General features: G+C 33.3%; 1 protein-coding gene across 1 annotated transcript in view; it reads right to left on the bottom strand.

Moving 5' to 3' along the window:
• The window catches only part of LOC143225174 (alpha-mannosidase 2C1-like), a 146,280-nt gene that overhangs the window by 91,029 nt on the left and 27,517 nt on the right, over nt 1-27,734 (bottom strand). Inside the window, 3 exon segments of the mRNA XM_076454133.1 lie at nt 7,232-7,359; nt 12,678-12,891; nt 20,827-20,957. Coding sequence (XP_076310248.1) covers nt 7,232-7,359; nt 12,678-12,891; nt 20,827-20,957 — 473 coding nt within the window.

Genomic DNA, 27,734 nt, shown 5'->3' with positions numbered 1-27,734 from the left:
TTCTAAGTACAGGACATCAAGGAAGATCAAATATAAGAAATATTGAATTAGTCTTGTTGAAAACCCCACCTCAACAGCAAGCACTAAGCAGAGACAGATGTGCTTAACACTTTCTGTTTAATGTGGATTTTGGTTAAGTGGTCTCTCTGATGCAATAATGGGCATTTGATGTGTCCCATCATTTCAATAAAGTATTTATATATACTGATGGTGGACAAAAAAAGTGGCCCCACTTGAAAATGTTGTTAATTTGTTATATCTTTTATTAGACAACAGAAAAATATGTAAAAACTATATGTTTTTATGATGCACTAGATGAGATCTGTTCAAATACAATCTCAAATCCTAATTTTAACACTGAACTTTCCATGATTTTAATTACATTTTCTCACAAAAGTGTTATGCACTTGCTATTGTTTCTTAGATCTTCTTATTCCAAACAGCCTACAATGATCAAACAAGTTTCTCTGCAACTGTGGAGTCATGAAAAGATATCTTAAATATAAGAAAATTGATGTTATGGAATGGCAAGGTCAATCACTTGATATTAATCCAATTGAGAATTTATGAGCTGAGATAAACCGAATAATGAAAGATTGCAAGCCATACATAGAAGATAATCTACAGAAGTACTCAAAAAAGAACAACTGTCAAACTTTAGTGACCGTAGAGTTCAGTGTTGTTCCCAAAAGTTTTGACATGGAGATGAAAGTCTTGAAGACCACAAAGGTCGCAGAAGGAAGCCATCCTTAGATGAAAACACATTAAGGGAAGCAGTTGAGACACACCCTCGCACAACAGTATGTTAGCTTGCAGAAAAGCTAGGAACAAGCATATCGAGCATTGCCAACCATATGAGTGTAATCGGAAACATGGAAAAGATGGGTAAGTTGGTTCTGCATGAGGTGACTGAAGAACAACAAAATTGGCATCATTAGACCTGCTCTTCCCTGCTATTGTGGAACCGAAAATGATCCATTTTTTGAACAATAGTATCATGCAATAAAAAGTGGATTCTGTGCAACAATTGGAAACAACCTGCACAATGACTAGATTACAAAACAACCCCAAAGCATTTCCAAAAGTCCAAGCTTAACCAAAGAAAGATCATGGTGAACTGAGCCAGCATCATTCACAAGAACTTTTTTACTCCAGGGGAAACAATCACAGCAGACAAATACTTCAAGAATTGGCCAAAATGCATTGAAAGTTGTGCAAGAAACACCCAGCTCTGGTCAGTCAAAGGGGCCCTATTTTTCTTCATGACAATACCCATCCCCACATGTTAAGAATGACTCTTCAAAAATTGAACAAACTGGGAATGAAGATTCTACCTCATCCATCTAATTCCCCAGATCTTTCCCTACAGATTTTCATTTTCTTCAAGCACTTTGCCAACTTTTTGAACAATAAACACTTTCAAAACCAGACAGCTGCATAAGAAGCTTTCTGGGAGTTCACTAACCATAGAAACTCTGATTTCTACAGTAGGGGCATAAACAGCATCATTACACAGTGGCAAAAGTGTGTTGAAGCAAATGGTGCTTACTTTGATTAAAGCACATTTTACAACACTAGTATATACTTTTCCAAACTTTGAGGTTCAAAAATGACATTAATTTCTTCCCAACCTAATACTTCTAACCTCCATTAATACACAGAACAGCATGAGCTAAATATGTGAAGTATGAAAAATAAAATTTTCCTGGTGCAATTTCCTGGAGTTACTAAAAATTTTGAAAAATCAAGAAATCCTGCTTGAATACTGATAAAAGAGGACCAAAAATATCAAATGAAATTAAGTCTTTACAATTACAGAAATCAACTCACCAAATAAAATAACACACAATTAAAAGTCCTATGGCTATAAGAAAAGTTAACACAAACGAAACTCTTTAAAATGATTAACTTTAATACAGAAATTTGAAAACTGGAAGAAACAGCAGCAGGAATATAACAATTATAGAAATTTTACACTTTTTACAAGATAAATTGTGTTTTTTTCAAGAAATATACAAAAATAAGTTTGATTGCAATAATGCTATCTTGGCTTTATTTTCTCCATAAAAATTTGCTTCACTAATACTTTAATATTATGCATTATTTTTAATTTTAATATGACTGTAGAAACTAAGGAGAAAGGAAAATCAACACAAAATTTCACATTACACAAGTGCCACTTAATTACAGCTTAAACTTTTATCAAAAGAAAAATAGCAAAAATAATGAAAAAAAAACAAAAAATTCAAATGAAACTAAACTGATAAACTTATGACTAAAAATAACAAGACTGAAATTACAACAAACAAATACTGCACTTAAAGTGAAAATTGGAACACCCATATCACACAAAGAAACACTGCACAAAAAGCCTATCTTTTCAAAACAAATAAAACAGTCAGAATTGAATTACCTTACATATATAGTTAATATAGTGTAAAAACAGTTTGTGACTCTTTTATCTCTCTATTTTGAAATGTAAAAAACATGTGCTCCAATTTATGATAATATATGGTTTTCATAAAATAACAGCCTATCACAACTTCCCTCTCCTTTATTTAGTCAGTCCTTGAGTCAAGTAACTTTAATTACTCATTCTATAACAAAATCCTTCCAGGCATGTAGTATTTTTAATGCATTATGATCCTTAGTTAATATAATATGATTCACAAAATTATTCTGTAATATACTGTATAACTCAATTTACAAAAGTAATACACAATAAATGCAGTTTAAATATAGTATTGAATAAACAGAATAATACAGTACAAAAAATAAACCCTTAAAGTATAGAAGTAACAGTAATCCCTTTCCACTTTAATCAGGATTCTCCATGAGTGCATGGTATGCAACAAACATATTTATAGAGCAAAATATTACTGGGTGGAACCACTGTCGGTCCTAAGAAACACCCCATAATCTAATCTTGTGACATGACTGGTTTAGCATAGATGAAAATTGAACAGAGATATACAACCAACACCAGGTGGCATCTGGAACTGTACATCAGGTAAAAAATAGGAAGAACTACAATATGTTTAAAATGGAGCATGGTCATGGAATGGACAGTGTGAATTTTCCAAAAAAAAAAGTATACCTGTTCAGGTACCACTTGCTAAAGAGTGACATCTTCTGTAATTAAATAAACAACTAAAATATAGTCCTCACCAGTCAAAATGACACTGCAAACAATAAACCTGCTGAGCAAGAAATTACCACAAAATGTAAATAATGTGAAACAAAGATAAAAAGTGTAGTCCACATACTGGCCCCAGGAATGAACTCCAAATGAAGATGGTCAGCCAGGTGAGGGATTTCATTAGAAGATACCCTTAAAAGGCCACATTCCTCAGGCAAAGAGGAAGAATTCACAAGCCTAATTAACTGACAAATCTACCCTGTAAGAGTAATGGGAGAGAGGTCCCAGGATATGGAAGAATTTCATGAAATAAACAAACAGTTATGGGAACCACAGAATGATGCACTGTGAGGAAAATATCACTGCAGATTCAACACTAGACACAGGTGATCAGGAGCTGAATTGTCATAAATGTATGAAATGGAGAATAATGAAATTGGAGACAAAGGGGGCAAAAAAAAAATTGTCAGAGAAGCAGAGAACAAAGGAATTGCAGATCAGCACAAGATGAGCATTAATTACCAAGATCTTTGAATGCTGCTGGCCACAAGCCAATAATATAAGGAAAAGGGGTTGTAAAGAAAGGAGACACATAGAACATGAAGATAAAGGTTTGAACAGAGGATGTGGGATACCACAAAAGGAAGGGGAAAATGGTGAAGGGTAAAAAAATGAAATAACAAAGACAATATGGAAGACTGGAAAACAAAAACACACATAGTAAATCTGAATATGCAAAACAATGTAGCTTTAAAGCTGGCAACTGGGTAAACTAACAGTCCTCTATCAAAGATTCAAGTAAACAAACAAATTCAACTGCAGTAGAGAAGGTTAGTAAGGATGATATTACCAGCAGTATGAAAAGCAGCAGAAAGTATAACATCGATGTTTATAAACTACCAATGAGGAAGGGTGTGCATGATAGGCAATCAATGAGGTAGCACGCCAGACAAAAACCACACATAAAGCACAATGGCAGGAATGAATGGATGATGCACACCTGATAAAGGTTGATGAAGAATTTTGGGAAACAATGGCAAAGGAAAGGGAGGTGACACCAAAAGTTTGAGAAGAAGCAGAAACTGTGACTGAGCAGGCTAAAACAGAGCCACTAAGAGCACACAACAGCACACAACACTGAGTGGACTGAATTAATGGAAGAAGACGAATTGGATGATATGCATATATGTAATAACCTATCCACTTTTTACTGAGAACATCCACAACTTCTGCCAAAGGATGTGGAAACTGAGACCAAAAATGGAGAAGTTGTATATTGAAGTGTGTGATAAAAGCATCCACACATCCAGAATACACAAATGAGCAAACAACTTCCAAAACACCAAAGGATCTAATGTTCATTCTGTTTGGAGATACCCAGAATATAAGAGACTAACACAATCTGATGTGACAATTGTGGGCCCAGTAGATGATATTCAACATTAGAAAACCAAGATATCAAGGCCTGGTAACCCTTTGCCAAGTGATATAAGAAACTACATTGAAATTGTTTGGAGGAGACCATCATTGAATGACACCTAAACACTGGACAAAAAGTGAAACAGATCATGATGGATCTCCAGCAACTTCAATATTTTGATGTGTAGAAATGAATTGATCAGTGTTCAATGACTCAAAACCTCTTTAGCATTGAGATACACACCCCAACCTGAAAGGGAAGCATCCACAAAAAATGGCAATCTTTTTGAGGAGACAGAAGAGGAACTCAGATGGTGGTATTGATCTGATCCAACCACCACTGCACCATAAAACACCAAACCAACCAACCACCAAGTGAAGTTGGTCAGTCGATCAAAAGGCAGGTTAATAAGAGCATCACATAATCTCGAATGAGACTGCATTGGTTAAGTATCATCTACTGAAAATGATTCACGTGGGTGCAGCCAAAAGGAATCGGGGCTTCAAGAGAAGACTACATCATTAAAAGAGATAGGGTATCTTTTGCAGTAAAAGAGGCTGATAAACTGCAAATGAAAAATTCCATATCCCACAAACAAAACAGATAAAGCTCTGTCCAACCAATGACAGAATTGAAAAACACACCTAGATGAATAAAATATTGTAAGGGGGTAGCTTTTCAAAGAAGAAATTAAGTATTAACAGTCAATTGGACCTGAGAGGATGTCATAAATACTCAGTTGTCTTTGTAATGGTGGAAACAAAGACCTCTGACATGAAACAGTTCAACCTGACTACATGGCCAAAGGATCTGAAATAAGACTAATAGTAGAACCTGAACTGATAAACATGACTGATGAACAAAACAGAAAATGCTATTATTCCAAAGAGATGTGGATGTGTAGATAGGCATCCAACACATCCACCTTCATCATACACAACCCACAAGCAAAAACCCAATAAAAGGTTAAGTAAGTCTCCAATATGAATTTTGGCACAACAAGGAAATGGTTCAGAGATGATAAATCTATAAATGATCACCAAAAAATGGGAGTAAAACCTCAGCTGAGACGTTTCCACAAGTTTTATGGCCTTTTTCTGAAGTAAGTCCTGAACTGCCTTTTATTGATACAAGAGAGAAACAGAATTCCTTGGTGAGAGGAAGACAATGGGATGAGAAAAAAAGTAGTAGGGAAAAGGAAGTAAATTGTTGGAGCCAGGAAGTGCATAATTCATAATGAATGAAGAATTAGGGACAACAATTCAGGTTCTGATAAACTCACCAGTGCATTATGGTTTGAACCACACAACAAAATGAGATTCTAAAGACTAAGAATAAAGACAAGGGAAGAAAAATCTATGAAATGCCCAACTGTCAGATATATGAAGTACATGAAGCAGACTAACTCCTGATTAAAGTTGAACCCCAGCATTAGGTGAAGGAAGGAAAATGAAATACTGGTACTAATATTCATCACAAAGGATAGCAAGTTGTGAATCATAGGAAACAGGAGATACGAATAAGACAGCTCAAACCTGATAAATAAATTCCATAAAGAATGATGCAGATCTGAATAAATTCCCCAATACCTCTAGTGGCAGGGAAGCATAGTCCAGGCAGGGAATAAATAAGCTATCCAAATTCTCGTATTCCCTCATGGACAACTTAGGAGCAGGCATGACAGGATATTCCTTGTGTGGTAGTGAAGGTTGCATGAACATTCGCATTTCTTATCAAACAATGGCCTTCATATCCTCAGCTAATAACCCATTGGTAGTGTTCAGTACAGCCACAACAACAGTAACAGCTGTGGTGGTTGTAACTAACTGCAACTACATACTGATAATTTCAATCATGGAGCAAAATTAAAAGAAAAACCCCTTCAAAATTTAAAAACACAACATATGAAAGAAAAATGATCTCTGTAGTACACAGAAAAATAGAGAAAATTTTGTGGACACAAAACAAGTGTATTTGTACAGTATTACTGTCAATCAAGAAGTAATTAATGGGAATAAATGTGAAGAGAGTACTGGCTACAGTAAAAATTGTGTTGAACTCTAATTCGTGGAGAACATGCATATTTGCATGTAGATATATAAAAACAGAAGGTGGAAGGATAGTGGTCAGCACTGAAAATTTGCATCAACAGAAAACAGTGCTAATGGTAAAAAACTATTTTGTGAGATGAGGTAAGATATACTGGAAAAATTGTTAACTATTGTAACTGGTTTTGCATTTGTTATTAATTATCATTTGTCATTTACTTTGAAAGCCATATATTGTTGTCACAATTATATCTGACAGAGATTTGTTAATAATTTATACTGTTAATTACTGAAAATATAACATCTTTAATGATCAGCACTGAATACTGTTTTATAGTTTGCAAATCAGGAAAAAGTAAAGCTTTGTCTTTTTAAATGAAGACTTTGCTTCAAAAGTAAACTGAAAGATTTACCAAAATTTTCTGCAAAAAACAGTATAAATTGCTTAAATACTAAAAATTAATGAATTATTAAAACTTTTTCTGGGAATGTTCTCTGTCACACCTCAGCAAGAGCATTTAGAATTGTAATTAGTGCAATAATTTCTTTTCTATAATATCAAAATATAGAATACAAGTTGCATATGTATATCTCTCAACATTACATTTGCTCTGAAAGCACTACCTGGGAATGTTACCATCCATCTCAACCCATGCCCCTCCAACTGGAATAAACTGGCCTTTAGAAATGTAAGTTCTTATCTGTTCATACAAAGCTGGATAATATTCCTTGACCCAAGAAAACTGCTGAGCCTAAGGAAAAGAAATTTGAGTCAATTGTTGACAATTAATTTACAATCTATACGAAATAAAGAACAATTAATTGGACAAAATATTTCTTAAATTTTTTATTTTTGAATTAAATGTCTTACTTTAACAAAACAGATCAGTAAATCAAAAACAAGTTAGTTCTTTACATTAGCTGAATTGCACAAATACATGTCATGATTTCTTAAAGCAACAATCTATACTTAATTAAACAATTTTAATATCACTGAATCACAATAACTATAGCACAAAAACATAGGTTATAATGCAAATTTTTATCTCATGTAAGTTTTAGCATATTAGTTTAAAAAAGAAACATTTCGAAAATTCTGAATATTTATTTTCCACTGTTTTGCTAATCATATTTTCATGGCTGATGAATGTGATAAAACCAATAGAAGTTATAATTTACCTACACTTAAAGTGTATTTCCTTCAGGTACTTCCGTATGCTCACAAGATTAGTTATTCTCTTCCAACGCTGTCCTCTAAATGTAAATGTTTCTTTATCCATGACTCAAACATTCTGCTCTCTTTTATTGGAGTTGAATGATTCCAACATGTCTCTCGTGTAGATCATCGTACATCACTTCTCCATCAATAGGAGTATAATAAATGTGACTCCCTCTATACACCTCTACTAAACTATCACTTCAAAGTCAGGCACAAGACATAAGTGCCAGATAAAAGTGGAGAGGAAGAGTGGAAAGTGTGAGTAGAGGGAATTACCTGTAAGAAATTCATTTACACTGCAGAAATTTAATAACTTCTGATACAGTACCTCCCTCGTCCCAGAAGATTAGCCAGAATCCTACATTGATTAAGTGGCAGAACCAGTGTAAGAGAATGGCAGAAGTACTCTGCAAAAGTGTCTAAAAAACACCTTTGAAATGAAAGAATCCAGTTCTAAAATCTGGTAAAAGGAACCACACAACTTCTAAAGCAGGTATACTCTTTTCTTATCCTTGAAATGTGTAGTAGATAAAAGTAAAAAATGAGAGAAGCGCATCCAAGTATGAGAAAACTGTGGCAGGATAATGATCTTAACCATGAAAATATATATATATGTAACTTAATCTTACAAAGTATACATGTGAGTAAAACAACGAATGTGCCCCTAAATATAGAGTGGCTAGGATTGATATAAGGTTGATGACAGGTTGCCGACTGCACATCTTCTTTAGTACTACAGATAAATGGGAATAAAAATTCTCAAGAGAGGAGTTGAAGTACTTTACAACATTTTCATGATGGCTTACACTTGACTAATAATTTTTAAATGTTATTGGGAAGTGTAAAAACAACTGATATGAGAGACAATGGAGGGAGACATGAAATGAAGAACTAATCCTCCTCATAAGAACTTGAATGACTCAGTGATCTGTGGAGAAGGTCTTCCATATTGACATGAACCATCTGCAAAGAGCCCCCACATCATCATACCACATAGGTGTCTTTTTTTCACATGAGTGGAGATACCCACTCATAAGGACAAAATTTCCCTTGTGTTCTGATAGAACATGGAGCTGACACAGGAGATCTGAAAACCCAAACAGGAGATGCAGGAAACCATCTGAAGAAAGGTAAGAGGTGAGTGTCAAAACAAAAGAGTGGAGACCAGCCACAACCACCCTTGATTCCATGAAACTTGGATAATTTGAAAAAATCAAATGTCTGAGAAAAGAAATTTTTCCTTCTCCAAGACCTCAATGGGCTAAAGAAAGAAGTCAAACTCCCTCAAAAAAGATTTCTCTCTCTAAACAATTCCTGCAAATAATCAACCAAGAGATCAAGGAGAGAGCATAAGCTGATAGCCTTACCAAAGTAGAAGTCAATAATTGACTAAAATCCTCTAAAAATTAAGCAAGAAACCTGTGATAGGCCTAAGATAACAGATGATAAAAAAATACAAAACTGTTGTAGGGGCTAAACATTTATGAAAATTGAGTTAGTTTCAGGTGAGAAGACCATAATCCCAAATAATAAGAATCTAAATAAGAGTTCTCCAAATGATGGAAAACTAAAGCATGCTGATACAAAAAAACAAACAGGAACAGGCATAACAGCATCCTCTTTCAATTGATCAACAAAATCTTCAAGCATGCATAGCAATGTCTGGCAAAGGTGGAAAGACCAGGAAATCAACCAAATTGCTCCCTCCCAGCAAAGAAGGAGAAGAGTTGTCAGTTACAGAAAAATACTCAAGACATTACAAATTTGATGTACCATTTAAAAAAGAGTGCAAGGCTCATGAGTAGCTGCCTCAACAAAAGAAGGTGACAAAAAATAGAATCCAAATCCTACCCAGGCTACCCTTGATCCCTTGCAAGTACAACCTCTGAGCTTACAGGAGAAAAAAACATTAGACTTCATGTAAGTCTTTAACTCTGTATATGAGGGACTGGAAGTCATTTGTAGAAAGGGTCCTTCTCCCCAATGTCCAGGTAGTGCCAGACCCCAGAGGTGGCAGAGTAGGAGCACTAGATGAATCTGCATCAGACATGAATTTGAGAATTCCTATCTAAATGTCTCAAAATATTTTATGTAAAATAAAGAAAATAGGCAATAAACTAAAGACTCAAGAAGACATCACTAATTAAAACTGTTAAAAGCACAGTTAACAGGTATATAAAACTGAAGATAAAGATGCAGCAGATACATAAAAGTACCATCATAACACTCTGCCTTTGAAAAAAAGTAGTAACCAGAGCTGATTTCTAGATCTGGGATAGTGAGCAAACTGATGTAGGTAGAGAGCATCACAAAATTTAATTTGCTTTGGGCAATATAGTGGGGTATAAAATCCAGGGAAGCAAGGTAAGATTCATACAGATGCTTATATGGGAAGAGAAAAGAAGAGAAACATTCATCATGATAAAGCTACAATGAAGTGTGTTTTGGAACAAAACTTTAAACTCAAATATTACATACAAACAACACAAATTCACTCTATTTGTAAAAATGTCATAGTTTGAAAAAGTGGTTATTTTTATATTAGCACAAGTTTATAAAATAAATTTATAATTACAGAAAGTGTTTTTTATCCAGTTAATTAAAAACTTAATAACGGTGATTTTCTAAATTTTCTAACATTCAAAAATATAAATATGAACAATCTCAATTAATTTAATGATAATTTGGAATGCTAATAGCTCAGCATGTAACATACAATAAGAGCTACTGTAAGTTATTTATCAGATCATCCCATAAGTAATGTCCAAAATTTTATACAGAAAGTGCATCATCACTTCTGTCTTTGGAAAAGGCTTTAATGACTAAACTATGTAGTAGGATGTGTATAAAAATGTTTAGACAAATAAAAGAAACTAACCCAACTCCACTTTTTCAGATCATTAATAAAATAAACCCTTACAAAATTGGATGTGTCTGAGGAGCACTTTAGGCATATAATGCTTTATGAGTTTAAAAAGGGCAATAGTGCAGCAGAAACTATATGAAACATTTAAGGTGTTTATGGTGAGGAGTCTCTCAATGAAAGAAAATGTTGAAGATGGTTTCAGAAGTTCAGATCAGGTAACAAAAACATGATTAAGTGGTGTGTCATGTTCAGGTCATCATGTTGAGTTTAATGTTGAAGGTGGTTTCAGACGTTCAGATCAGGTAACAAAAACATGATTAAGTGATGTGTCACGTTCAGGTCATCGTGTTGAGTTTAATGCTGAAGGTGGTTTCAGAAGTTCAGATCAGGTAACAAAAACATGATTAAGTGGTGTGTCACGTTTAGGTCATCGTGTTGAGTTTAATAATAACTTGCTGCTGGCAGCACTTGATGTAACAGTTGAAGAACTAGCACAGAAGCTTAATTCAACCCATTCAACTGTCAAAACTTGGAAATTGGGTCTCCCATGATTTGACAGAAGCCAACCTCAGAGCAAGAGTGGACATTTGCACTTCTTTGCACTATTGTGAACATAACTCATCTTTTTTTGGACAGGTCAGTGACTAAAGATGAAAACTAGATGTATTATAAAAATATTAAGCATCACAGATAATGGCTCAGTGCAGATAAACTGGCTAAAGCACAGCCCGAAAAGGATCTCCACTCTAGGAAAGTCTTCTTAAGCATTTAATGGAATATGGTTGGTATGATCCACTTTCAGTTACTGCTACTCAATGTAATAATTACATCAGACTTGTATTGTCAACAGTTAGAGATTTTGAATGTTATACTGAAAGAAAAGAGGCCTGCGTTGAAAAATCGTAAAGGTGTTGTGTTATACCAGGAAAATGCACAGCCCCATTCAGCAATGCTCACATCTGCAAAGATTGAAGAGCTAGACTGGGAAAAGCTTCCACATCCTCCTTATTCTCCAGATCTTGCCCCATCTGATTATCATTTATTCCAAAGTTTGCAGAACTAGCTTGATGGAAAAGAGCTTGGAACACATGAAGATATCAAAACTACCCTTTCTACATTATTTTTCTCCAAACCCAAGAATTTTATAGAAATGGCATTCAGAAGCTTGCAAATCATTGGCAGGAAGTAATTAATAATCATGTAACATACATTATTGATTAAATAACACTTAAAAGCATTTGAAATCCTTTTCTTTTTCTGAACCTAAAATCAGACATTACTTAAGGGCTGACCTGATACATTATTAATACTCATAGATGTTAAGCTAAATACACTGAAATAAATTTTGATACATTTGACATTTTATTATTATTAAAATTAAAAAAATATTTTTAAAAATTCATAAATGGCTTCCTGAAAGTTATTTTCATAACTGAAAAAAGTTGTATGTATCAATCAAAGCATAGCATAAGCCTTCATAATCTTAAATGTCCTAGATAACACTATGTTGTAACCAGATCATCATCTGGTATTTTTACAAGGTTATTTCAATGTGATATATTAATGTAAAAAGAAAATTACAAGTTTAAATATCATGTTAACATATAGATTGTATTAACCTTAATAAAGTAATAAAGAGCTGGAAAACTTGTGAATTAACAAAATCTTGTACTTTGTTCTGATACTGATAAAATGTCTTTTTTTAATTTACACTTTTTCCCTTTGCATCTGTATGGGGTGTGTTGAGATAAGGTAAAGAAAGCTGTTATTAGTCTAATTGTGATATTTCATCATACTTGTAATCTTAACAAAAAATGCTTCTCAAGTATATGCATAAAAGATATGGTTTTTGTTGAATGTTTAACAAAAATAGCAACAAAGAAAAGTACATAATTTTATCAATCTATAAAGTATAAATAATATCTGGTACATACAAGTGGGTATTATTAAATCAACAGAAAAATTATAATTTTAAGAGACTACACCTGAGAGCATGCAAAATTGAAGTTGGGGTGCTCCTCCATTAAACGAACAGTTGAAGACCAACTACGACCACATTTACGAATAGTTTCTGAAAATGGCCACAACCATGCACAGTCAATATGACAGTTTCCAACAGCCATAATAACATGCTGCCTATCTCCATTTTGTTGACTAAAAAACGCACGTGCAATTTCTTCAGCTTTCTGATAGGTTTCTCTAAAAAGGGCATAAAAAAGAAGGCCTATTCACTTCTACTGATACTAGATCAAATATGTACATATTACAATGAAGCACTGACTGATTTTTATATTAAGTTAATTATACAAGTTTCCAGGTCTCTTGTATACTGTAAATCATTTGTTTAGCAACAAAGTTTTTGCCACAAGCATTTTTAAAAATAATCCAGACATACAGTAGAATAACAGTCTGTGCATACTTTCAATAAAAAATAAAAATTTTGATAGCACACCAATACTTCATGTATACAATAACTTTATTTATATAAGGTTAAAAGAAAAAACATGTTCTACATGTTCCAGATAACAGCATCAACATCTTGAAGAGACCATGATAGGCACATCTAGTTCATTTATATACTGGAGTAAATATACATATATATTAGCATATTATATAGTGACTCTGTTTACAAAATGGAATTTGAGAAACTCACTGCTGTGGCATCTGGGCCTAAATATCTATCCAAACTGAGAAATTTGTTTTAAACAACTTCTAATAACTCTCCTATATCTAATTTGTTTTTTTAAATTCACTTATTCAAATAATTTCAAATTGCCCCAGATAATGATGTATATAGTTTGCCACATTTTCAGCTGAATCATTTGTTTTTAATTTATCAACTGAGTTTTTATATTCTCTTATTCTAACTTTCAAATCTTCTACATACCTACTAAAAATAATGTAAACCTCAAAGAGTGAAATTTTATAAATCCCAAATTTATCCTTTAGTTCAAATTTATCTCTCACTCCTTTAATAATGTTAATTAATTTTCAAAGAGGTGTAAGATTACTTGACAATCCATATATTTGGTGAAAACACTACTTGTTTGTTTTGACCATGATGAAAAATATGGCAAACATATTTTTATTATGTTTTCCTTTTTTGATTCTTGGTTACTTCATACACTCAAATATTTGTAATTTATTACAATTCTAGCTAAAGTATCCATCCTCTCAATAGAAGTTACGTGTATTCATAATTAATGAAAGGTCATTTTCGGACATGGTAAGTTGCTGTCCTTATATGTAGTTGTAAAAAGCTCAAAAATACCCATAAAAATTACAAAACAATATGAAACTTAAAATTTACATGTGGACCCAACACATCTTTATGCCAAATATGGCAAATATCCATCAACAGGGGGAAAATCAATGATACAAAAGTGCCCATAAAATGCCTGAAAAATCTGTATTATCTCCCCCTGAACCCAACAAACCTACATACTAAACGTGGTGAAGGTCCATCAACAATGGGCAAAACAGCAGTAAAAATGCCAGTAAAAATCACAAAATGCCAAATGCAAAACTCAAAATTTGTATGTTTCTTCCCTCAAGACTAATAAACCTCCAAATCAAATTTGGTGAAGATCCATCCACACCCTGTGAAGTAGTTACATGGATAACATACAGTACTATTATATTTATAAAAATACTATATATTATATTAGATTTCAATCCTCTATTAATTACCACAGATGTCAAATAGTTTAATTTTAATATTAAACCTTTCTCACATGCACAAACATTAAAGGCACTATGTACAGAAAAAGAAAACAAAGGCAATTTTTATGAGAATGGGTGACAAAATCTTATATGTGCCAGTAGGGTGATTGAGAACTGCTTTCTGTATACATAAGTAGAAGAAAAACTACTCTATTTTTTTACAGAAACATCCAAAAGATTTAAATAGTTCTCCTTTCCAACTTCTAGAGTAAAGAGTACCATATGGTTGATCAACTTAAGATACATATGAAATGAATATCTCAATAATATGGGTTGAAACATTGTAATTATTCAAGAATTTGTCTTCTCTAAAAATTACTGTTACTATATCTTAAATTAATTATTCAATTCAGTTGTTTCCCTATTACCTATGAACTAAGTTTATCTGATTTTATGACAATTTTATTTGGTGTATACAATAAAAAAAACTTATGCCCACAAACATTGCAACTCAATAAAGCCAAAAAATATCTATCAAAAAGTAAAACCACTATTCTTAAACAAATAACCAAGCATTAACAATATTCCTTTACTAAGCCTTATGAAATTATCAGACACGTGACTTTTGTTCCATACTGTGGTGTGTATATATGTACACACACACACACACACACATATATATATATATATATATATATATATATATATGATAGATTAAAAAAAAGTTCAACACAACATTGGATAAATTCTGAGCTTGTTAAAATAAAATTAGAAAATTTAGAGAATGATGAGGCTCCTGAAGCCAGATAATATTTCCCAAAGGGTTTTAAAGGAAGTCAAGTATTGGAGATGTGAACCACTTGCTGCAATATTTTGTAAGTCCTCGAATAGTGGACAAGTACCAACATATTGGAAATTAGCTAATGTCACTCCTGAAGGACACCTCTGTGTATGAGAGAAACAGATCAAATGATCTGAAAAGAAACACTGCAACACTTCTGAAACAGGTTTATTTTTTCATCATGAACAACTATAAACAAATGTGGTGGAAAAGGAAGGGAGTACATACAAGTGTGAGAGTATATGTCAGAAAAGTATTAAATAAATAAATAATTCAATCCCACAAAACGAAAGTAGGTGAAAGAGAATGTGTCCCACGGTATAGTATGGCTAGAGTGCAACAGATCATACCTGATAAGTTAACTTCACCCAAAGCCTTCTCTCTGGGTACCAAAATCCACTCTTGGGTAAGATGAAGACAATACTGTCTTCACCTCAAGCCCTAAAATCATGACTATGAGGAAATGACACAGGAATTATATTAAGCCAGAGGTTTAGGAATGTGACATCTGGTATCCAAGGGAAGTCCCTTGCAAGCAATCAACTCCAATGACCATAAGCTTGGTCAGAAATGTCCAAAAAAAAATTGCAAAATGATCAGGACAGAGACAGAAAAAGACCCATGTATATCTTCCATGGTCCACAACAGAAAGTGAAAAATCAAGGGAAAAAATGGACAACCCCAAACCTGTGTAAGGACTTACATTGATTGGTTCACTCAATATCCAAAACCACCCTAATGAATAGTTGAAAAGGAGGATGAATATAAAGGAACACTTTCAACAAAGACTGGTTGAAGGCATCTACTGCCAAAGCTCAAGATTAGGGAATAAGAGAGTAAAACAAAGGTAGAAGTGTTGTTAATTTCAGGGATCAACCCTATACACTTTAAGACAAATAGTACAAGGTTTTACTGCAATGCATAATGTGCTTGGTATATGAAAAAGATCAATTTTGTAAATGGCATTAGCACTATGTAACAAGTATCTGTGTTAGTTTACAAGTGTCTCATTCACAAATTTTACAGACAGGGCACAACATATATTAGTATCACAAAGAATTTGGTTTCTGTTGTTAATTTAGTATGATTATATACAGTATTCATGTAAAAACATGTTGAAAGGACAATGTAACTGTAAACAACTGCTACTTGTATAAGTAGATTGCAAATGCTGTAATTTTTAAAGCCATATGGTTTTTAATGTACATACACCATTATACAATTATTACATTTAAAAAACAAAGTATCTCAATTTGCTAAAAGTGGTAGTGCCACAAGTACTTGAACTAAAATGGTTACAATGTCAAAAAATCCCCCTTTCCAAAAAAGAAAAAGAGGAATGCTGTAAACCTTTTCAGAGCTTTGATAAGTAGAAATCAACTGAGGAACTGTTCTTGCATAGAAATAAGCCTTAGATCCAGGGAAGTTAACAGCCAATTCTGGCAAAATAAAGGTTCATTATGAAAGATACAGAGTGAACTGTTAAGTGTGGGTCATGTAAGTTAAAACCATGTAAAATATGTATGGCCAGGTAACCCATGTAGAGCGTAAAATAAATACTTATTAAAAGTTTGATTCCAGTTGATCCAAGTGCTTCTTAACCAAGTAGAACTTATGACAAACCATTAATGGACCTTCCCAGATTCACAAACTCTCAACAGTTGTTAAAGTCCACAAATATCATCATTATGAATGCCAATGTATTCCAAGTAAATGGGCTATCATTAAAAAGAATGTCATCACTTTATCAAATATTCAGACTTTTTGTATCAATGCAATGAAATTGATATTTAAAATTTGATTTATAAAAATTGAAATATACAATTATTATATATTAAGATGACTACTGTTTCCAATCAGAATGCTACTTTTTTAACATTTTATATTATACCATGCCTGCATAAGGCTCACACATTTAAAAGATGTACATGAAAGTTCTTTTTTCATCAGGACTTTCCAAAAACAGTCAAGTAACAATTGCAAACTTATATGTTGTTTGAAGAATCTACCTTGCTGCATGTGCATTGTTTGTAAATGATAGGGCAAATACTTTTTAATCTAGCAATCAACTTTATAGACTGCACTACCCAAAAAAAGAAAACATATTACTGTTTTATTTATTGCCAATAATTATAGTAGAGAATTGGCCCAATTCTGATTATGTACAGTAAAGTTTATTATATCATTATGTAGTACTGTTAAAAGTTTAACCTCCAAAACTGTAACTTTGAGGCTTCATTAAAATTTATTTGAAATATCAATAAAATTGCCATGCAAAAAAAAAAAAGATCTCTATTCCACTTTTTATTCAAAGTGAAACGTAAGAAAGAGGACTAACCTTGTGGCTAGTACATGATCAATACATATTGTTCTATGACCACTGTGAGAGACAACAAATTGTTGATGTTCATTGCCTGAATTCATCATTCACTTCAGCCATAAGTTTGAAGACTTTTGCTAACACTCTTCATATTCAGAACTAAACCACTTTGTAAACCAAAGAATCTATTCCAACCAAAGGTCAAATGAAGAACCAGCATTTGAAAGTTATGTTCATAAAAAGAAATCTTCAAACTGGTTACCCAATATTTTTTAAAAATTGACCTTATTAAAAAAAATGGTCCTAAATGTATTTTTATTACATATTTAATTATCAATTTCCCAATTTCAAAATTTATTATCCCATAGCTCAACACATACACACAAACATTAACTGTTCCAAATCTAAGCACTTACACTGTTTCACTTTTCACATCTGTGTAAAATCACTAAAAATTAGTTTTTACTGTCAATAAAGATATATGCATATATACATTCCCCTGTTAGTTATAGGTACAACAAGAAGTTGGTTAGGATAATTGTTCACCTTCATGATTCTTATTTTTAAACAGTTTACTTTAAAAACAAACAAACAATAAATCTAGTTTTTCTCATTCAGAAGCATTTCAACCAATCAGTAACCACATTTGTCAAACCACAACTAACTTTAAACTAACATCTTTGAATTATACATATCAAAATACAGAGAAGTGTGTCTTGCAGCTAAAATAGAGCCTGTAAGACACACTGTGTGTTATTAACAGGAGTGATAATGATTTTTCACTATCTGTAGCACAGATTGGAAATTCAAACTATCACACATTTTTAGTGAATGTGCTTTTACCAGATCCTCACTTCATATATAAAATTTCAAGGCAATTCTTTAAGAAATACACATGTTATAAAATCTCCAATTTTTATTAAATTTCTTTTTTCTTTTGAAGACTAAAATATGGAAACTTTATTTGATAGATATACATATTTAACTTTTATGTATTTTGTAAATTTAATGAAATGACAGATGTTTGCAACTCACAATTTGGTGTCAAATTTCGTCTAAATATAATCACATGTGCAAAATTATTTAACAAAAACCACTCAATTTTGAACAAAAACTTTTGAGCATGCCTATGCAAAAAGTCAAGTCAGCTGTTTGTCTAAACTTCTTACTAGAGCTTCACCTAAGAGTAAAAGTGAACAATTTCTAGTTTTTGTCATTCAGATAAAAGATAGCTGATTTAAAACAGCAAAAATATAGGGTGAAAGCATGTACAGATACACAAGTATTCATTAGGCCAAACAAACTAAATTAGCTGTTTTTAGCTCAAATTTTCAAAAGAATCATATAGATGGTTTCATACAATGCCAACTTTCAAGTACAAAGTTTCTAAATTTTATGAAATTCACCAATTAAAGTGTGTTTAGCATCACATGATATTAGCATCAACAAATAGAATAAATAATGATGCTTGATACAACTGAATCGAATGCATGCAGGCAATGACAAAAAGCTGTTAATTTAGATTCCATGGCATTACTATACGGGAAGTTATAACACTGTTCCAGATACGAAAAATTACCACTGTAAATTTTTAAAAAATCTAGTTAATCTGTAAAGTATAGGTTTCTTCTGAATAATTAGGTTGATTTAATGGTGGTTACTTTTGAATGTCACTTTCTTGCTGTGGTTTGTACTGATGGAGAACATTTATATCTAATCACAAACACTTTAAGTGTGAAAAATATGTGTAACCAAAAAAGGAATGAGTGTGTGATTAAAGGAAAAGCTGAGTAGCCAAAGGATGTATCTATGATCTAATGAAGTGTGAACTGAAGGAAGATGGTGGCAAGCAGTCCCAGCCTGGCACTGTGAGAAAAGGGCAAAAAAGAGAAGAGGAAAACATTAAAAAGAAAAACATCCAAACTGGAAAAAAAAAAAGATAGAGAATTCAAGACAGAATAGATGCAATATATGACAAAACAAAACCTAAAGGGGACAAAGAAGGAAGAATGGATGACCACATCAAAACCACCATGATCCCAAAGAAAAGCCACAGTAAGGAGGTGAAGGGTGAAGATGTAATAAAGATAAATGAAAGAGCAGACTGCAAGAAACAGAGACAAAGGAGAAGAAAGACAAGAACCCAAAGCAGAGAGAGAAAGAACAGAAGATTGGGATATAAAAAGGGTTAGATTAGGCTATATCAAAGGAGTAACAAAGATGAAATGAAAAAAAAAGATGATCACTAATGTTATAGTGGGACAAGTGGCCCACAAAGTAAAGAAACCCAAGAATTTTTTTTACATTCAGATAAAAGATATAGAATCTCATATACTTATATTATGAGCTTTATAAACAGGAAAGAAGATATCTGTTCCTCACCAGAGAAAAGAGCAAGAAGCTGGTCATGTAAGAGTTGGCAAAAAATTATTCATAGGTGAGGCATGCTCCACAGAAAATAATGATATAGGATGTTGAGTGACCTGAACTTGATCAGAAGTAGGCAGAAGGGAACCAAATACCTGATGTACAATAGTAATAATTTCATGCTTGAAACACATCAGCAGTAAGCATGTTGTCACACCATGGTTCAACACAGCTCTCTAAGACCATGGTAATATAAAATACCTACCATACTCATAATATCATGCTACAGATTGCAATCCTAGATCTGTCACATGATGTATTTGCTCTACTAAGTCAGGTAAAGAGACAACAACTGAACATAAGCTCCAAGAACATAATGATCCTCTGGTTGCAATTAACACAGATAAAATATCTGAATAGAAATGACTGGACTTTGAAATTGTTATTTAAAGTATTACAAAGAAGAAATATGATGACAAGAGAAAATAAACTTGTGATCAGGGAATTGATATAAAGGTCCAACAAAGACTAAAGCAAAGTAGCACTGAGTAAGGAGAGGCAGTAAATGAAGTTGAGTAAAAACTAAATAATCCCACAAAACACACAAATGAAGATAGGCAGTGCTAAAAAATGAGTGAGCCTAAATCAGAGTACACAAATACCTCAAAAATTGAACACATTCATTTATTTAAATAATATTCATATAAGTTAGTTTTTCTAAAACTTGTTACTGATATTTATTTTTCTCTCATGTAAATCAATTACCAAAATTATTTCTAAACATTAAATATATAACAATTCCATAAATAAGCTCTCATTAAAAATAATTAACTTATTTATAGCAAAGTTCACAACTTCATACATCTTAATCTTTGATGGCTAAAACTTCAAATAGGTCTTGACATTGATCTATATTTATATTATTGCCTATGATAATACTAACCTGCATCCTGGTTTAATTGTGTTTACCATCTCATTTGCTGCATAAAGTGCTTCATAAGCTTGTGAACTTTCTGATGGAAGATATTTCACCATACCCACAAGCACTTCCAAATCAATCAGAAGCCCATAAACCTAAACAAAAATAATAAATTCTATCTGTCATATACTTCCTCATCTTCACCATAACTAAATAGTGAAAAAAAGGAAAATTTCAGAAAACAAAATAATTATAAATTACAGTCTTTTAAAGATGAGAAACAAGTATATCTGTAACCAATTAACAACTTTTGCAATTTAGAAAATTTATATTTGTGTTTACAAAAAAATAAGTTTAAAGTGTTATTTATCTTTTCAAACTGCATCTGTGTGTAATCTGTAAAAAATTCTTATTTACAAGTTAGGCAAGTTTATCTCTTAAAATAAATAATTCAACAATACAGTGAATGAAAGTTTTAATTTTCCTGTGTTGAAAATGTATTTCCATCAGATACTTACCTTGTCTCATATAAATAGCTATTCTCATTCAGTGCTGCCCTCTGACTCATCATATAGTTCCAAGATATAAATATTAACTCAACCAACAAACATATTTCAGCAATAATTCAACAACCTAACAGAATAAAAACAGCAATTCTCACAATTTATACCATCCCTCTCCACCACACCAGACATAAAGTGATCTGGACCCTACAAAATGTATAAAATTCAAAATTTATGAAGCAATTCTATTGCAAGGATAAAACTACAAGAGATCTTGCAGAACACTATCTCTGCAGTGTGCACTACATGGTTATAGAATTATAATATGCAAGGCAACAGGGCATGCCAGTCATGAAAACCCATGACTGAGGAGACAGTAGACCCTTGATCCAAGACTCAAGAGAGATTTAAAATGGAAAACCCTGGACTCAGACATCAGTTACAAAAAAATTCCATTTGCACTGAGGAACTTCCATGTCAGAAGTGTGAATGAAACAAGCCAAAAAAAGAGGTTAACAATCATGAGAAGCTGGATCATCTTGCCAATGACCAGAGGAAAATCAGGCATAAAGACAGAGGTCAGGAATGTCTGGAACCTGTAACAAGCCCAAAATTTCACTATCCGATTAGCATGCACACCGACCTCTTACCTTGAAAAAGCAAGCAGCATCCCTGCCCTCAAGAAAAGACTCATTTTCCTAGCATCACAATACTACAAAAAGGCATGTAACTGTACCCAACTCACACAACAATTTCCAGACCTAGCCACCACACAGGGTTTTATCAGAGAAACTTATCATCCAATTCCTTTCCCTAACTTCTTTGTCCCTTTTCCTTCCCCATTACTAGGGATCCAGCCATCAGTGTGCATCTGTCCAAGGTGGTACAAGATTTCCAGTCTCTGCAGACAATTCACCTGTTTATTATCTTTCTCCAGGCTTTTTGTTGTCCTCGTACTAAAGTGGAGACTGGTGACTTGTGCTAGTTTATCCAATCTCATTCTAATTTTCCATATGCCCTATTGAAGTCATTTCTCATTCCCAGCTGGACATCTTGCTCTGGCTGTTGATGTTTTCAGCCAGAATTGGACTTAAACATTTGTCTGTCATCTTTCTTCTCCAGGTGGTTTTGTTCATTCTTGACACTTTGTCTTCAATCCTTCTGATAGCTCTTTCCCAGTTGTTTCAGCTGTGGTTTCCATGGCTTCTGCAGCTCCATCTTCCTCCTCCATTATCTTTTGCTCTGTCTCCAGCATTCATTTGCACAAAGTAGCTTTTAAGCTTAGATTAGTATACATGTGTATATGATTATAGTATACATGTGTATATGATTAAGTTTTATTGCTCTTTGAACCATGTCAAACTAGTATCCATACTATTATAAGTTGTAAATCACCTAGGGCAAATGTAGCTCATGAAAATTTTTATTATGTTATTCAGTGATGACGAGAAAACCCACTTGTAGAGAAAAATATATATGTAAAAACGGCTGGTATGAATAGAAAAAGTTCTATGTAGAGGAGCAAACAATGTTTCAACCTTCTTCGGTCATCGTCAGGTCGAAACGTTGTTTGCTCCTTTATGTGGAGCTTTCTCTACCCATACCAGCCCTTTTTACATATATATTATTATTTATTTTACTTAATCTAATCTAAACTAACCTACAAAAAATTCCTTTTTTACATTTTAGTTACCTTTATAATAATAAGTAAAAAATAAGCATGAAAAACTAGAAATAAAGTATTTACCCAATATTAATTATTCTTTCTGTTGACTGTCAAGAACACTTAAGCTTACTTTTTATACTACTGATATGAATGCACTATCATACCAAAGAAAACAGACTAACAACACACAAAAGGTAGACAATTTTCTCTAACTCTCAAAATGTTTCTGGTTTCCTAACTATGTGACAAGAGCCATTACAAGTTCATCTAACTAGTCATTAACTTTCTCACAGAAATGAAATTTGTATTATAAGTGAAACTGATGCTTACCTGTTCAGAATACAACATTAAACAATACATCTTTCGATAGATGAAAATGTTGACAGTTATGAGTAATTATTTATTAAATGTATGAGAGAACTATTAACAAGTCCTGAAAGAAAGGATGTCACAAGTAGGTGAGGTAAAAGGGGTCTGGATTTTCTATTTGATAGCTCTGTACCAAAACAAAATTGAAGGTTATAAAAATTATGGTTTGTCTGAGCAATAATAAATTTTGAGTGAGTAATTTACATTTAACTTCATATTTTCTTAGAGGTTGTGGATAAAATAGAGATGACAAGATACCTAAAGAAAATATATCATGTGTCACACTAGGGGAAATTCAGGATTTTTATTAATACTGCCTTGTAGGATTAGGAACTTAAAACTTAATACTATTAAAATATGGATTATTAGGTAAGATTTTATACTATACTAATTGATATAAGATAACAAAAAGCTGTTTAATGAAAATTTTCATGTAAAACACTAAAATTTTGTGCTATATGCATAACGCATACCTGGGGCAAGAAGATTGAAATGTGTCTCAGAATTTGAGAATAATGCTGTCAAAGATCCCATGCACGCAATAGATTTGACATGTGTTATTAAAAAATTGTGTAAGAGATTTACCGCTATGCATTTATTTTAATATTTACATTCATTTCAGTTTAGTGCATCTAAAGTATACTTTTAAATGTGTATCATGTAAGTCTCACCTGTTCTCTAAATTTGTAGAAGATTCTCCAGTGTGAGAAACAATATATGTTTTATAAAACACTAGTGTATATTCAAATATTGTTGAACTTTCAAGAATCTCACTTAATGAGTATAGAAGTAAGCCATCACAAGACGTCTGGAGACATTAAGAGAATATTGTTGGTCAGCTACAGTCAATCTACCATAAGCCTTGGAAGCTATAATTGTGTTTAACACTCATTAATTGGAAAACAACAGATATTTTATCAGGAACATTTATAGCTTTTGAACATTATGAATTGTTCTACACTTGAGAATTGACTTTGAAGGTTAGTATTTCTGCAAGCACATTAGATATATGTCTTCTGTGAAAAGTAATCTTATAAACTACATTAAGCCAAATAAAAATATGATCTAGCTAGCATTTCCATCAAGTGAAGTGTATTTGTATGTCAATTACAACTAAATACTCATCACAGACATGGACCATTAATAAAATATTCAGTTCCAGACCAGACAGAAGGCTGAATGTTGTTTATAAGTTTGTAACAATTTTGTGCATAAATAATCATTTGAGTAATAACTATTTATAATGATTTTTTATTATAAATTGTATTGTTGTTTGTATATTGAAATATATTTGTGTTCAGAAAGAAAACTGTGTGTAACAATCTTGTTGGCAATGGTCACGTACTTAATATATACCAGCCTTCAATTAACTTCTAAATTAAAATTTAAAATTTCCAGCTGTTTGAAATTGTGTTATGTAGCATACATAATATACTAAATCAGAGACTCGTCTAATATAAATTAAAATACATAACTACTGTTATTACTTTTCACTTTATTTTAGAATATGTATTTCTTTCCTTCAGTACAGCAAGTCAGAAATGTAGTTTTACCTCTGAATAACATTTTCTGCTCTTCCTTTTGCTATTGTAGTAACTATTCTGCTACCAAATTAAGTACCTCCAAAACATTGCAGGCTAGTAGGATGATATGATGGGAATGGGCCCAATATAGAAGATCCAAGGTTCAACACAAAAGTTCTTAGCCTGAGAGCCTCACTGATGAGGTATATAAGACACCACCATCAGAAATGTTTGAATGAAACATGACGACTTTGCCGATAATAATTCCAAATCTTGAGACATTGCCTTTTGAACAGCAAAAAGTTCTAACACACTGATGTGGAGGGAAACTCTGTCATCCACCAACAAGCCCTGGTTTGTTTGTTTGTTTGTTTTGTTTTGTTTTGAATTAAGCACAAAGCTACTCAATGGGCTATCTGTGCTCTGCCCGCCATGGGTATCGAAACCCAGTTTTTAGTGTTGTAAGTCCACAGACATACCGCTGAGCCACTGGGGGGCAACAAGCCCTGGAATTCCTGACCATTGAGATATGTACCTGATCCCTGAAGCAATGTATCTGTGAACAGAGGGTGGCTCAGAAACACTTACTGTAGCATTGTTCTTATCTAACCATCACTCAAGATCAATGTTGATTCTGAATAAGAAAATTGCTGTTTATGACCCATCGATTACATGGAGACTACATAAGAGATGTCATATTCAGTCATCCCAAAGAAATGGGGATTCAAGTGATATCAACATCCCAAAAAGAGAAAGAACCATCCATGCAATAAGGGAAGAAGATGCAAGTAAGAGTTAGACTGCCTGTTGCATAGCATGAAACTAGATGTGAATTAGCTGAGCCTGGATAAGATACATGTTGATAAAGACATCCAGATGGATGATATATTGTGTTGATGGGAGAATAAATTTCTTGGTTCTGATACAAAATCCTACCTTTGTTACTTTGGAAAGCAGCATTTTGGTGTGACATTCTGCCAACTGATGATATGGTGTCAGAAGCAGCCAGTTGGCCATATAATGATGTGTGCACAGGCCCAGGGAATGAAAGTGGCAAGTAATGGTTCATACAATGACTCAGAACACAATGATGCTGATACTAGTTTGAAGGGCAAAGCTCTGAACTGCAAACCCTGACCCTTATGCATAAACAACAGATAGAGGCAAGACAATTCCACTATGGAAATATGCAGATAAGCATTTGGTGATATCAAACTTGACCACATAAGTCCTGGTGAAAAATTCCAGTGTATAGTGAGGAATGACTCCATCATGAGCTTTGGACAATCTAGAAACTGATTTAGAAAAGAAAGATTGATAATCAGGTGCCAATCTCTAATCTCCTTGGGCAGGCAAAACATACAGATGAGAATAAGGTCCTGAAAGAAGTGAAATAACTCCACTGCCCCATTGACCAACAAATCTCTGATAAACATGGAAAATGTTTTTCAAAATATAAGGGTCTATGGGAAGCAAAAACACTACAAGTTAGGAGACAATGGTGGTGGAGATGTGAATTGAATGACCAATCCTGATGCAAGGACCTGTAGCACTCATGGGTAAGTGGTAAAGGTTTCCTACAAATCCAGAAATTTTTGAACCCAAGATCCCAACGGTCTATGGTCACTACCACCACAATTGGCAATGTTCTAATCAGGCAGAGGAACCTTGTGGATATGAGAGGATTCTATTCTGGGTACCAAGGGACCAAAGAACTGATTTCAGGGATCAAAGCACTTGAAAGGGGGCAAAGCTATGACCCTCTATAGTAGCCAAAGAAAGTCAAGAAGCAAATGATAATAGAGATAATTGTAGAAAAATGACATCAACCTTTAATTCCAAAGATTCAGGGACACCTGCAAAAACCAAGGGTCAGAGAAAGAGGGCTTCACATAACTGACAGAAGGTAGCAGAAGATAGATGAACACCCTCCAACAAAGTACCTCTATCTAACAAATCACAACATACCAGCCAAGAGAACAGGGAAAGTGCACAAGCTAACAATCAAATTAAAATGTATGTTAACAATGGTCCCAACTGATTGTCAAATTGAAATGATGATTACTGAGAGGCTTTCCAAAAAATGTGTTGGGATAATAAATATTTCAGCACTGTAGTTAGGGTAAGATGATTCTCAAAAAACTGTGACATATGCAGACTGACCACAAATTCCATTCTGGAACCCCACAGTTACAGGAATAAGGATATTCTCTGAGAGTCTAAATATGTTTTCAATTGGTAGTGGTAGCTAAAGCATGTTGTTTTGACAAATACAGTGTGCAGGACTTAGCTGTCATTTCAAGCAAATTATCAGTAAGCCTCCATGCATGAACAGCAATGTCAGGGAATGGAGAAAAAATTAAATATTTGTTCTAAGGTACAGACTCAAAAACAACCAGGGAAATACCCAAAACATTAAACACTCGATTTACCAATTGAAAAAAAAAGAAACCAGAAGTGGCTGATCCAAATAAGCCTCATAAGAAACTGACAGAGTAAAGGAAGGCACTGGCAAAAACAACTTTGAATCCTTCCAAAACGTCCAGGATTGCCCACAAGTGCAGTCTCAGAGGCTACCAAAGAAACATCACAACACCAAATGTATTTCTCCATCTCACTATGAGTTAAGTTTATGTACAGCCACAACTGTTAACAACTCCCCCTCTCTTCAATTCTTCATCAATGCTAGATAGCAGAGGTGGGATAGAAAAGACTTGATTTGCTTGCTGGATGCATTAACCTGAAAATTTATGTTGCATATCAGCTTGCCAAACAAATAGTTTTTTGGTTTTTCTATGAAAATCAAATAGGTAATGCAGAGAACAAGGGGTACTTGTAAAAAAGGAAAATAACAAAGAATGGTCAAAGTAT

The sequence above is a fragment of the Tachypleus tridentatus genome, chromosome 9 (genome assembly GCF_004210375.1).
Source record: "Tachypleus tridentatus isolate NWPU-2018 chromosome 9, ASM421037v1, whole genome shotgun sequence".
NCBI lineage: Eukaryota > Metazoa > Arthropoda > Merostomata > Xiphosura > Limulidae > Tachypleus > Tachypleus tridentatus.
The sequence above is the reverse complement of the archived record's forward strand: the minus strand, read 5'-3'. Positions and strand labels throughout refer to the sequence as shown.